At 38.8% G+C, this 12,685-nt stretch overlaps 2 protein-coding genes across 6 annotated transcripts; both read left to right on the plus strand.

Annotated features, from left to right (window-relative positions):
* Positions 1–50: 50 nt before the first annotated feature.
* Positions 51–5,957, plus strand: zgc:154075 (putative oxidoreductase YteT). Its single transcript, XM_003444779.5, has 14 exons — positions 51–209; positions 519–627; positions 833–917; positions 987–1,060; positions 1,153–1,212; positions 2,086–2,193; positions 2,575–2,631; positions 2,954–3,084; positions 3,276–3,330; positions 3,439–3,531; positions 3,636–3,770; positions 4,308–4,409; positions 5,117–5,278; positions 5,489–5,957. The coding sequence occupies exons 1-14, from the start codon at positions 196–198 to the stop codon at positions 5,615–5,617; spliced, it is 1,314 nt and encodes a 437-aa protein (XP_003444827.1). The 5' UTR covers positions 51–195; the 3' UTR covers positions 5,618–5,957.
* Positions 5,958–6,123: 166 nt separating this feature from the next.
* Positions 6,124–9,866, plus strand: LOC102077748 (uncharacterized). Of its 5 annotated transcripts, none has more exons than XR_001224355.3 (7): positions 6,124–6,933; positions 7,772–7,891; positions 8,047–8,196; positions 8,629–8,752; positions 8,838–8,920; positions 9,077–9,342; positions 9,384–9,866. XR_001224355.3 is itself a non-coding variant. In XM_005478302.4 (6 exons), the coding sequence occupies exons 1-6, from the start codon at positions 6,925–6,927 to the stop codon at positions 9,287–9,289; spliced, it is 699 nt and encodes a 232-aa protein (XP_005478359.1). In that variant the 5' UTR covers positions 6,124–6,924; the 3' UTR covers positions 9,290–9,866. The 5 variants fall into 5 exon arrangements, 3 of the variants coding, with proteins under 3 accessions (XP_005478359.1, XP_019205662.1, XP_019205663.1); XR_003215486.1 differs by having other exon boundaries at positions 8,629–8,718; XM_005478302.4 differs by having other exon boundaries at positions 9,077–9,866.
* Positions 9,867–12,685: the final 2,819 nt, after the last annotated feature.

The following is a 12,685-nucleotide window of genomic DNA, read 5'->3' on the forward strand; positions in this document are numbered from 1 at the left end:
CACTGAATGCAGCAGAGCGATCTCGTGCACACTGCAGGGGGCGTTAAGGGATTGTCGGACATTTTCTCGGTTGATATTCTGGTTCGAAGAAGTGAGTCAGTCTTTCACTAGAGTGGACTGTCTGCTGGGCTCTGGACAAATTGTAGTCCTGTATTCATCTGACCAAAGCGGGAGACGGACGTTTGTGACAGTTGTATGGGACAAAACAGGTACTGTCAGGCTTTATAAACGTACAAGTACAATTCACCACAAACGCCGATTAACGACTTTCACAAGCTTCCTCTTATTCCCTGTTCAGTAATCACTCAGGGCTTGAATTGTTAGTTTAGTCCACTTTTAAATGATTGACAATTTTGTGCCTATCTCTGTGAGTTTAACGTGTTTACATATCGACGTATTAAGGGAAGTATAATGCATCTGTGGAGGACTGCTCAGGACTGCTCAACCTGTAATCTCACGATTATTTATTCTCTTGGGTTTTGTGGCATTGTAACTACAAGCTTTAATTTGTGTCAAAGTTCACAGGCTGGCAAAATGACTGCTCCTGTCCTTGTGATCGTGGTGGGAGGAGGATGTCGGGGTGAAATCTACTCCCAGTATGCGTCTATTCATCCTCAACGAATGAAGGTTAGAAGAGGCTTGTGTTTCTGAGGGAAATATTTGGCAAAAGCATGTCTTCGGAAATGTCGAAAGGAAATGGATGAAAAGTGAAATTACTCCCCTTACCCTTCTTTGCTCAAGTGATTGATGTAACCTGTTCCTACCGATGTCACGTAGTTCGTTGTAATGTTTAACAGGGCGTACCTTGATTTATTTACTTTGACCCGCTCAGGTTGTTGCAGTGGCTGATCCACGGAAATTTGCAAGGAGCAAACTTCAAAAACAACACAAAATCGAAGAGGAAAACGTATTTGAAGGTGAGAGAGAAAAAGTATTAAACATTTATAATTATCTGCCCTGTCCTTACTGAATCCTCTTTTATCCAGACTGGCAGGCTGTAGTTGAAAGAGACAAGTTTGCAGACGCTGTGTTAATTTGCACCCCAGATCGCCTCCATAAGGTAAACACTGTCTGCAGCAACTATTTTTGGTTTAAATTACTTTGAAATGTTCTTTCTGTAATTATTACAGTGATCGTATTTATGCTTCCTAGGAACCTGCTGTGGCCTTTGCAAAGAAGGGATACCATGTTCTTCTGGAGAAACCAATGGCAGTGAGTGTTTATGGGTGTTACTGATGAACTGATTTTGCAGTAATGAGTAATCTCTGATTTGCACCAAAAGTTTTATTGTCTGAAGTTTGGACACACAGAATGCTGTGAAAATTTAGCTTCCTTTTAAAAATACTTTTTAACTTATATTATTTAGAAAAATGGCCCATTGAACCTCTTTCAGACCATTTTTTTAGCTTTCTAAAATCTGAGGCAGTGTTCTAACAAGATTTTCAACATCAAACTAAGAGATTTTCTTAGAGTACCTTCTGGAAATTTGTTGTATTTGGACAGGACAGTCTAAAATGTAATGTTAAAAGTAATCTGTGTTGTCTTTTACACTGCTGTGAATTATTCTTTAGAAATGATCATAATTGATGCAATGATCATAATTTGTGGCAATGTGAACTTTATTATTAGTGTGTGCTCAAATATGGGACTTTACAGGACACCTTTAACTGACTGATACTTAGACGTTTTTTTTATGTATCTGTTCAAAATTACAGATGGCAAGAAAGACCAGTGAAAATTTCAGGCTTTTATCTTGAATAGTGTTTTAAATTTTCATGTTCAAAAAGGTGTTCAATGTACAAAAAAAAGACTTCTGAAAGTGGGTCGACAGATCATTTATTCAAAGAAAGGACATCTTGAAAAGCATTTGATACATGAAGCTAAAATTTTACAGCAATCGTTCTACGTGTCCAAACTTTAAAGCTTTAAAATCTGCTAATTTGAGCTAGAATGACCCAACAGTTGTTTTAGTTGCTTTCACGATTCACTATTCTGAGTAAAAGCTTCAACAAAATCACACACCCTCCGTATTTTACATCAAACTGAAGCACAGCGTCTCTCTTTAATGTCCCGACATGACTTCAGACAACTGCAGAAGACTGCACGGCGATTGTGGAGGCTTGCATTCAGAGCGGCGTGATGCTGTCCGTGGGTCATGTTCTCCGGTACGATCCAGTCATCCACAAGATAAAAGTGAGCTTTGTCTTGTGCACTTACTTTATCCAGCTGTGACAGTTTTCTTCAGCACGTAGTGGAATCTACTTGGGGGTTCAAACACTTAAACTTCATCTGCCTAAAATCTGTAGGAACGCTTCCTCATTTGAAACAGCCACACATTTACAGAATCAGCAGGATTGAGGAAAAATAAGCAAACAGAGCTCTCTTTTGTGTTTGTGAAAGTGCAAAAAAAATCCCTCAAAAACAGCATTTTAATAAACAGTGTTGAAGCTGTTTCGACTTGATGAAGTCAAAACTACAATTTTCTCATACTTGGGAAAGTGGTAAAGAAAATGTACATAATCTGTATGAGGGTTTTGCCGTTTTTTATTAATAAGAATAAATTATGTTTTACAGGAGCTCATAGACGCTGGAGTCATAGGTGATGTGATCCATATTCAGCACCTGGAACCGGTGAGCAGGCAGATACGATAGAAACATAATAATTACTATTATTATTGTTAACCCAGTGAATTTAACATTGATATGTTGATTTTTCTTTTGTTGTTAATATCATATTAGAACATAACACAACGGTCTGTTTGAAATAATTTCATAATTAACATATTCATTAAGAAAGTCATAATTTGAAAGCATTTGCACATAGTTGTGGCCTGTGGACAAATTTGCAGCAGTGTATGTTTTTGTTATGTTTTGGGTTTACGGGTTTTTTAAGTGTTATTCAATTCAAGTTTCTGCAGCATGGTTAAAAAGAGAATCGATCTCTTTCTTCCAGGTTGGGTTTTATCACTTTGCTCATTCGTTTGTTAGAGGGAACTGGAGAAACGAAGCAGAGAGCTCTTTTGCTCTTCTGGCTAAATCTTGCCATGACATTGACCTCATACATCACTGGGCTGGAGGACGCAGGTAGATCATTAGACAGTGTTCAGTGATTAAACTCCAGGCTTAGTGTTCAATAGTACGATTTCTTTTCTCCTTTCTTTTGGCCTAAAACAGCTAGAAAACTACATGTTTACCCCAATTTTGTTGGACTAGAGGTAAATGGGGGTGTTTTTTGTGAAGTTTGACTATTTACTCTGGCAATTTGTTCTTGGCAGGTGTGTGAAAGTGTCGTCATTTGGATCAGTCAGCCACTTCAATAAAGAAAACAAGGTATGTTGTCTGTTCAGTCATGAAATGAAGGTAATCAGTAGCCATGGCGGGTAGAAATCTCTGTACTAAGCCTGAATATAAAATGTGACGTTGCTAGTTTTGTGTCAGCCAGCAGGGGCTGCAGATCGCTGCCTTAACTGTTCAGTAGAAAAAGACTGTCCGTACTCAGCATGCAAAATCTACTTGGACAGTGTGAAGAAGGTAAACATTTTACCACTTTACTTTCACCATTTATGTACTTTTTTTTTTTTGTTTTTACACACTTCTTATAAATAATTTAGGTGTGTTGTATGTTTGTGTACTAGGGTCACACTGGCTGGCCAGTATCAGTCATATGCCCCAATTCACTCCCAGACATTGAGTCGGTAACAGAGGCATTGAAGACTGGACCATATGGCCGCTGTGTCTATGAGTGTGACAATGATGTCTGCAGTAACCAGGTTAGAAAACACTGTAAAATCTGCAGCACTGACCCTTCCAGACTCAGTTAGGCAATACTATGTTCCTATCAGGCTTCAAAGATGCATTTAGAATCTACAGAATATATTGTACTTCTACCTGCACCGCTTTCATTATACATTTACAATGTATACTTTCTTTTTTCTTTAATCTTAACAAACAGTTATCTGCATATGAGTTTAATTAACTTAAACACAGTGAAAAACATCTGTTTTCCATTTTGTAGTTCTATACTGCACCTCTCTTATGTGAGCAGGCTTTGTTGCAAGCAGGAAGATGATGTGTGAGAGACTAATAGACAGGTTGAATTTGGAGGACTGTAATCACAGAACCGTTAGTTGCTGAGATGAGTTTTTGTTTTGTATTTATCTGCATTTGCCCAAAATATTGGACATTGTCCCCATAGCTTAAGTCAGCTGACTAACATATGAATTCCCAGACTGCACTTTATTTATTTATTTATATGGTCAGCGATTCTTTCCTTTTATCTCTTTTAATTTTTCTGATCTGTCGAGCAGGTTGTCAACATGGAGTTTGAAGGGGGTGTGACGGCAGCCTTTTCCATGGTGGCGTTCACCGAAGAGATTTGCAAGCGAAAAACAACCATTCACGGCAGCAAGGTAGGACTGTAATTAATGTCTCTGGGAAGGATGAGAAAGGGAGACTGGAGAAAATCACATAGAAACACATTAATTATTAAAAGCAAATGAATTATATAAAAACAAAAGTGTGATTGCTTACAGACAGAGCAGGTGAGGAACATCATATATCATGTGAATCCTTATAGACCCTGTAACAGTTCGTTCAGCTCATTATGCTCTTTCATTTGTCAAACTGTTAGAAGCATGTTATTTACTTCATAGGACGAAGGCACTCTTCTGCATCACAAAGCAGAACCGCAGACCAAAATCACCCATTCCATAATATATTGAAATACTAATAATAAATATATTGACAATGATATCTTATTATAATTAGGGATTTCCTGCCTTGTCGTACTTTCACAGAAATCTATGTATTTTCATGTGGTTTTTTTTTATTAAAAAACTATTATATTTAAGCAATTCCTTAATTGATAAAACTGATTCGGTTGTTTTACAATGCTTTCAATTTTCCCTTGTCCTGTTTTTGAGGCTGTCCAAAGTTTCATTATTCAGACAAAAACCTTTTTGATAACACCAGTTCGATGACTTATCACCCATACTACTGATGTGCGACTGATACAGTTTATCTCCTTGAACCATTAGTATTTGGATGTGATAAACATAGAGTTAAGTTTGTTACTAAAATTCAGCTCTTTCCTACATAATGAACTGAATCTTCTCAGGGCGAGCTCTCATACAATGGCCATGAGATCCATGTGTTCAACTTCCTGACCCAGAAATCCACAAAGCACGCAGCAGACTATAACACTTCCAGGCAGTTCGGTATGAGTGGACACGGTGGAGCAGACTACTGCCTTATCCATGCCTTCATTTCTGCTGTGGCAGTGAGTGCTCATTCCTCTTTTTTTAATTTTTTTAAGTATCTCATGTCAGATAAGATTTGTTGTTGTTGTGTTCTACTTCCACTTGAGATTATCTGTATTTGCTTTTCTTGTACCTGTGATGCAGGACTTAAAGGATGCATGTGTCGTATCCATGTGTATCTGCTCTGTGATGGCTAATTTTTGTTTTAATATATATTTACATGCATCCAGAACAATGATCCATCATTGATACGGTCTGGTCCTGAGGAGACACTGCAGAGTCATTTGCTGGTGTTTGAAGCTGAGCGCTCACGACTGGAGAGCAGAGTGCTGCACTGTGGTGATACTAAACAGAGCTAAAAAAAAATACCTGCAATATTTTTTTTTAGCAAATTTTGTTATAGCTTCTTAATAAATCAATGTAGTAATACTTATATTGTTAGTTATTGAACAAAAAATTAAACTTTGTAATTTGTCAATTACTAGATTTATATACACAGACCTACATGTATGTGTAGTTCACCAGATGTTTTTGCAACAAGGATTTTTTTTCTAGTGAAGCAAAGAGGTCCTGAGAAAGTATGATGATTAATGACAATGACACTCACTTCCTAAAATGATTACATAATTGATTCACGTCAGAAAAGAAATATTAAAATCAAAGGGACTACCTGGTCTAATGAATGCTAAATAAAATCGGTTTTTAGTCTTGTGTCTTTAGTTTCCATATTTTTTTTTCTTCCACAAACTATCACGCTACAAAACCTGGCACTAGTCTTGAGGCAGTAGGACATGGAAAATATGTGTAAGCTGATAAAATGTACTATTTTAAGGAAAAAAGTCATCTTGAATTTGATGGCAACCGCACACCTCAAGTTTTGAGACAGTGTGTCACATCCAGTCTTCAGCACCTGTACTCTCTTGCTTCAAATACATGCTATTGTAAGACATGCTGTTTACCATCACTTTGCTGAAATGTGAAACCTGTTCCATGAAAAAGATGTCTGGATGCTCTGAAACCTGTAATCTTTTTTGTTTTTTTTTTTTGGTCCCAATAATTTATTACAATTTGACATTAGGATTACTGGAGTACATGAGATCTCAGTTATTAATGAAAACATCAATTTCACAACTTATCACACCATTTTACAACTGCTCATTGAGGCGAATAGGTAGAAAAATATTGGGTGAACAAGGGTGAACGAACGGACACAAGCGCAGGACTCTGTACGATCTTTATGTAACAAGAAAGTTTATTTACACAACACCAAAAGAAGTCACTTGGATGCGTGACGAAACGTTTCTTCCAATGAAAACGCACAGAACACCAAGTGCAGTAAAAAGTGATATTTTTAATAAAAATAAATGTTTTTAAATGGACGCTGTATGATAAAAAAGTATTTATATACTATAAAATTAAAACAAAAACACATTTTAAAGTGGCACATGGCAACAGGTTTCTATGTAACAAAATTATGTTATGATTCTATGGTTGCTATCGGTACCATATAAAGTAAATAAATATATGAAACATAACATGGAAAGTTCTTCACTATTTCAATCCTGAGCTTGGAGAGAAACTGACTATCACGGCGGTTGTAAAGCAAGGATTTACCAACAAGCAGAGATTTATTGGATTGCAAAACCACTGACCATCGACTGACAGCATGGGAAAAGTAAGTTCTACTGTAGGACACACATTTCTTGTTTTCCAGTTTCCTGAAACCTTAATTTTTTAGCTTCTAGTTATTATGCTTTATTTTCTTGTTACCCCTATTTGAGTTCTCTACAGCACAAGCTCCTTGAGTTCATCCCTCTGTGTCCTGCATTTGGCCCCTATCTCCTTCCTTCCACACAGCTGTAGCCTTTACACACACAGTTACTGAATTTAACTCATGTACAATTTTAAAGGTAAACAAAATAATAACCACTGACCAAATTTTAAAAAGCAAAACAAAATGACAACAATAATAATAATAATAATAATAAAAGAAATGCATTAAAAAACTTAAATCTTCAGATTAAATTAACTGTTTTCATTCTGTTTTATTGTATATTTATGTAAAAAGGAAATATTTATAATGGCCAGCTTTTTCCTTTAAATGTGGTGTCATAAAATATAATAAAAATGATTTGAAATGTGTATTGAAACAGAAAACATCAACCTACAATATATTTTTCAGTAGACTTAACATTGTTTTAATCCACAAAACCTCTTTTGGCGATTTAAGAAAATATCTTAAAGTGAAGTAAATACAACTAAATCTTTTTTTTTTCACCTTGAATCCTGTTTGGCAGCTTTAGCAATCAGAATTACGATCTCAGTGTCAGTCACTGTGATTTATTCAGCACCAGTGTTTTGATGGGTATTAGTACATCAAAGGTGAAATGGTTTAATTGTAAATAATAGCAAGAATAAAACAAAGCAGATCACAGCAAAACTTGTACCATGACTTCATATATTTGAGTATGTTTGCCCTTTATGTTTACCTGTTTGATGAATGTCCCTGACAGGCAAAGATGAAGACAAAGTGGCTACAGGACAGCAGCCCTGAATCCCTCCAACACCTTCCAGAAAAAACGCCCTCCACCTCTGGCTTCCAGCATAGACGACCGAAGGCTGCCAATCAAGAGGTGAGTAGAAAGTACATTCGTAAGCTCATAGAGAACGTAAATGTTTTGACATCTTCTAAATCCTACAAAAACAAGAACTGAGTGGTGAAAGAATACAAATTGGCATTGTAGACGAGCCAAGAGTTTTTACCCACACATTACTCCATCTCTAACAGATAAACACTGGACAGCCAGTGAGGAGCTCAAGCCCCCAGCCCTCCACCTCTGGTTTACACTTGAACCGTGACTGGAGAACGAGGAGATCCAGGCCTCAGGCCTCCACCTCTGGTTTCAAGCGTGGGAGAGAGGAGGCTGACCAGGAAGAGGTGAGTAATCACAATCCTGTAAGCATCAGTGGTGAATATTTCAAGAAAAAAAAAATACTGTTATGTTTTCAATGTATTCACTTCAGCTTTAAATGTTTGTTGTCTGATCTCACTGTGCTGCACACACACCATACCGGCAGTCATTAGTGGCTTATACAGTCTCTATTTCTGACACCTTCTATGCACATTGCTGCCACCTTCTGGCACTAGCAGCATGTAGCAGCACAGTATATTTGAACTCATGTTGGTCACATAAAGGTACATTTTTGCAGTTTGATGACTATTTCAATATTCACAAACTCATTACCATCCCCAGGATGCATACAGAACTGACTTCTGTTGAAGTTATCTTTTTGAAATAATAAAAGAAATTGCTAACGTAAGAATAATAGTCAGCATCTTAGGTGCTTAACATCAAGTGATATCTCACAGGTACACCCTGGTCGGCGAGTGAGGAGATCCAGCCCTCGGCCCTCCACCTCTGGCTTCCAGCGTGGACGACAGGTGGGTTCCCATCAGGAGGTGAATAGAAAGTATAATGTATGCTCACAGAGAAGTACGTGTTTTAACATCTTCTAAATTCTACAAATACAAGATGTGAGTGATAAAAAAACACTTGTTTCTAAAACTGGCATTTTTAGACAAGCCAAGCTCATGTGGTGCCATCCCCAGTCTTCTACCTCTTTTTTTCAACCGTGGAAGAGAGGAGGCTGAACAGGAAGAGGTGAGTAATCACAATCCTGTAAGCATCAGTGGTGGATATTTCAAGAAAAAAACACTGTTATGTATTCACTGTATTCACTTCGGCTTTGAATGTTTGTCGTCTGATCTCTAATGACTGGAGCATTTTTAACCTGTTTCTTCCTTTTCGTTACTGCAGCAGGAACACCAAAGATTCCGGAGCGGGTACTACAGAGTCCAGACTGACACCGATGGGTCCCGTCCCACCATGCGCTTCCCTTATTGGTTTCTACCAAACACTGTTAATGATGTACTGGGTATGGTCTCGGGGTGGTGGAACAGCTCTTCATATACACCACAGATGGAGTATTTCTCACTCACTCAAGGGCAGTCTCCATTAGAGATTCTTTAAGTGGCAAATCCATCGGCCACACATTTCTTTACACATTTCTTTTCCTTCCTACCTACATAGTTACAGCTAAGTTTAAGATATAGATTAGTAATGATAAGTTATATAGAAAACTAATAGTACGTTTAGAATATCTCTCCATCTCTTTATTTTAACTTTGTTTTTTAAATCTTCAAGTGTTTAAGATACAGTAGTGATAAGTTTAGATTTAGATGTTTAATGATAAGTGACCCTTTTCCAATTTCTTTATTTGAATGTTTGAATGTTCAATTAAAACTGCGTTTGTCTTGTTATGACTCAAAGATAGCAATTCTGTCATAATCCTTCATTTATAATACATTTTTGACTTTTCATGTTATGACATAAAACAAACAAAATAAAAACCAACTAAACTAATGGACCAGTTTTAGATTTTTATTGATTTGATGGGATGTTTCCAAAGGGTCGGGCTTATCTATCTTTTAATATTTTGTTTTATGTTTTCATTTGTTTTATGTTTCTTAGGGTTATAAAAACTTGCTAGTAAATTCAGTAAAGGCTGTATTAACATTATCTGCATTAAACTAATTCATTGTTTGGATTTTGAGAATGTGGTTTCACTTCTTTACCAATCTGCAAACTCCCACTAATGAAAGAAAGCTCATGCACAAACCATTATCTGCCCTGGTTTATTGATGAATTTTGTTTTATTGCTACTTCATTCTTCTTTCACTCTCACAATGGCGTGCGCTCATTCATTGACGAGTGTACAAAATAGAGAATGCCGCCGTCCGGTACACATTGCACCCGACCCCTACGGTGTCTCCTGCGGGTGGTATGCCTGCAGGAGGATGGGCCTATGTCCCTTTTTCAGGCTCTGTCCGGCCGGGTCCCAAGGATTAAGGCCCGGGCACCAGATGCTCGCTCTTGGCCACCCTCCCTGGGCCTGGCTCCAGGGCAAAGCCCCGGTAACCCTATCCCGGGCAGCGTGAACTGTTCCCTTGATATTGTACTCACAGGGGTCTTCTGAATTGCTCTTTGTCTGGTTTCTCACCCAGGACAAATTGGCCATGGGAGACCCTGCTGGGGTACAAAAGCACCCCGGACAACATAGCCCCTGGGATCCCTGGGACATAGAAACCCCTCCACCACTATAAGTTAGCTATTCGCAGAGGGGATGGTGTAGAGCACATGTGTCAAAGTCAAGGCCCGCGGGCCACATCCGCCCCGGCGTACATTTATATCCGGCCCGCGAGATCATTTTATATAGATGTATTATTATTGTTATGCATGACCCGGCGAGGTGAGGCGCTAATAATATACAAACTACAGATCCCATAATGCAGCGCTGCAGCCTCCTTGCTGAACGCTAGGCTGACGGGGAACATTGAATTCCCGGTCAATCAAGTCAAACTTGTGAAGCTAGCCGCTCACAATGGTGGAGAGAAAAGTTGATTCTGAAAGCAGAGCCTTTCAGCACCAGTGGGTGACTGAATATATGTTTACAGACATTGCTGGTAAACCCGTGTGTCTTATTAGTGGAGTTAATAAGATAAGATAAGATAAGATAACCTTTATTAGTCCCACACGTGGGAAATTTGTTTTGTCTCAGCAGGAAGTGGACAGTGCAAAAGTTGTGAAGGAAAAATTAGAATAAAATAAGATAAGAATAAATACAGTACACAACTGTACAGAATAGAATAAATAAAATACTATATACAGCAGAATAAAATAGAATAAGATATACAATAAGATAAAAATAGAATACAAATGCTATATACAACTGAGTAAAAATACAACGATGCCAGAAAGGATTATTGCACATTAGTATTATTGCACATGTGTGGATGTGTGTGTTAGATCAGTCAAGGTCTTTATTGTGGAGTCTGACAGCAGTGGGGAGGAAAGACCTGCGAAATCTCTCCGTCCCACACCGTGGGTGCCGCAGTCTCCCACTGAAGGAGCTGCTCAGTGCTGTCAGAGTCTCTTGCATGGGGTGGGGGATGTTGTCCAACAGGGATGACAGCTTAGCCGCCATTCTCCTGTCACTCACCACCTCCACTGGGTCCAGAGGGCATCCCAGAACAGAGCTGGCCCTTCGGATCAGCCTGTTCAGTCTCTTCCTGTCCCCAGCAGAGATGCTGCCACCCCAGCAGACCACACTGTAAAAGATGAGGCTGAGGCCACCACAGAGTCATAGAAGGTCTTCAGGAGTGGGCCCTCCACTAATGTGGCTGTAATTAAGGAATTTAATTTAAGATGGCACTACGAGACAAAACGTCAGAATAAGCTGAAAAACCTAAATGCAGAAACTACAGAAAGTAGAAGAGCTAAAGAAGAATCTGACATTTCAGCAGACTTTTTTCATCAGAGCAAAATCACAAAGTGAAGCTGTTGTGAAAGCAAGTTTTATTGTAGCAGAGGAGATAGCCAAATCAGCCCGGCACTCTGAAGAGCTGCATGATGAAGGTGTGCGACGTCTTGTGTCCAGACAAAACGCAGATTTTGGCAAATGTGAGCCTGAGGAGAAATATGATTGCTGATCGGGTGTGAGATGGCCACTGATTTAAGAACACAGTTGTGTGAAAGAAGCAAAATTATGCACTTTATTGCTGTGGATGAAAGTATAGACATGATGGAAATTGCACAGCTGGCCATCTTCATCCGTGGAGTGGAAATATTGAACATTAAATTGATGCACAGGACAACGACAGGAAAAGACATTTTTTAAAAAGTATGTCAAAGTGTAACCGACATGAAACTGCCCTGGGACAAACTTGTTGGATTACAACAGATGGCGCGCCGGTGTTGTGCGGTGAAAAAAGCGGACTAGTCAGCAGGATGCCAATAAAGATGCAGGAGGAGAACTGTACCGGTGAGTTATCAGCATATCACTGCATCATACACCAGGAAACGCTGTGTGGTAAAGTCCTAAAAATGGAGCATGTAATGATCACCGTAACGCAAACCGTAAATTTTATCTGACCTAAAAGTTTAAATCACCGTCAATTTCAGTCTTTTATGTGGGAAATAGATTCAGAGTTTGCCGACATTCCTCATCATACAGAGGTCCGTTGGCTGAGTTGGGATAAAAATTCTCAATAGAGTTTTTGAGCTCAGCAAGGAAATCTGTCAGTTCATGGACATGTCATGTATGATGCGGTGAAGGCATTTCAAGTGAAGCTGTCACAAATGTACCAGTGCAACCTGCCTCACTTTCCCTGTTGCTAAGTAATGTTGAACCAAGTCAGCGGACTTCGCTGAACTGCGCCTGTGCAGATTCAGATGGAGCTGCAGTGTAATGATACACTCGAGGGAAAGTACGACACTGAATGGCCTGCACAGTTTATTAGTTCCATTCCTGAAGCAATGCCCCAGCTCGTCTACATGCGGCTCCAACCTTGTGTATGCTTTCATTTA

Source organism: Oreochromis niloticus, linkage group LG20, assembly GCF_001858045.2.
Source record: "Oreochromis niloticus isolate F11D_XX linkage group LG20, O_niloticus_UMD_NMBU, whole genome shotgun sequence".
Taxonomy (NCBI): Eukaryota; Metazoa; Chordata; class Actinopteri; order Cichliformes; family Cichlidae; genus Oreochromis; species Oreochromis niloticus.

Bases quoted from the DNA above. Each gene is read 5' to 3' on its own strand.
- zgc:154075 (XM_003444779.5), top strand. The intron at 2,194-2,574 runs GTGAGCTTTGTC...TATGTTTTACAG, and splicing joins CAGTCATCCACAAGATAAAA to GAGCTCATAGACGCTGGAGT. The intron at 3,771-4,307 runs GTTAGAAAACAC...TCTGTCGAGCAG, and splicing joins ATGATGTCTGCAGTAACCAG to GTTGTCAACATGGAGTTTGA.
- LOC102077748 (XM_005478302.4), top strand. The intron at 7,892-8,046 runs GTGAGTAGAAAG...CATCTCTAACAG, and splicing joins CGAAGGCTGCCAATCAAGAG to ATAAACACTGGACAGCCAGT. The intron at 8,197-8,628 runs GTGAGTAATCAC...GATATCTCACAG, and splicing joins AGGAGGCTGACCAGGAAGAG to GTACACCCTGGTCGGCGAGT.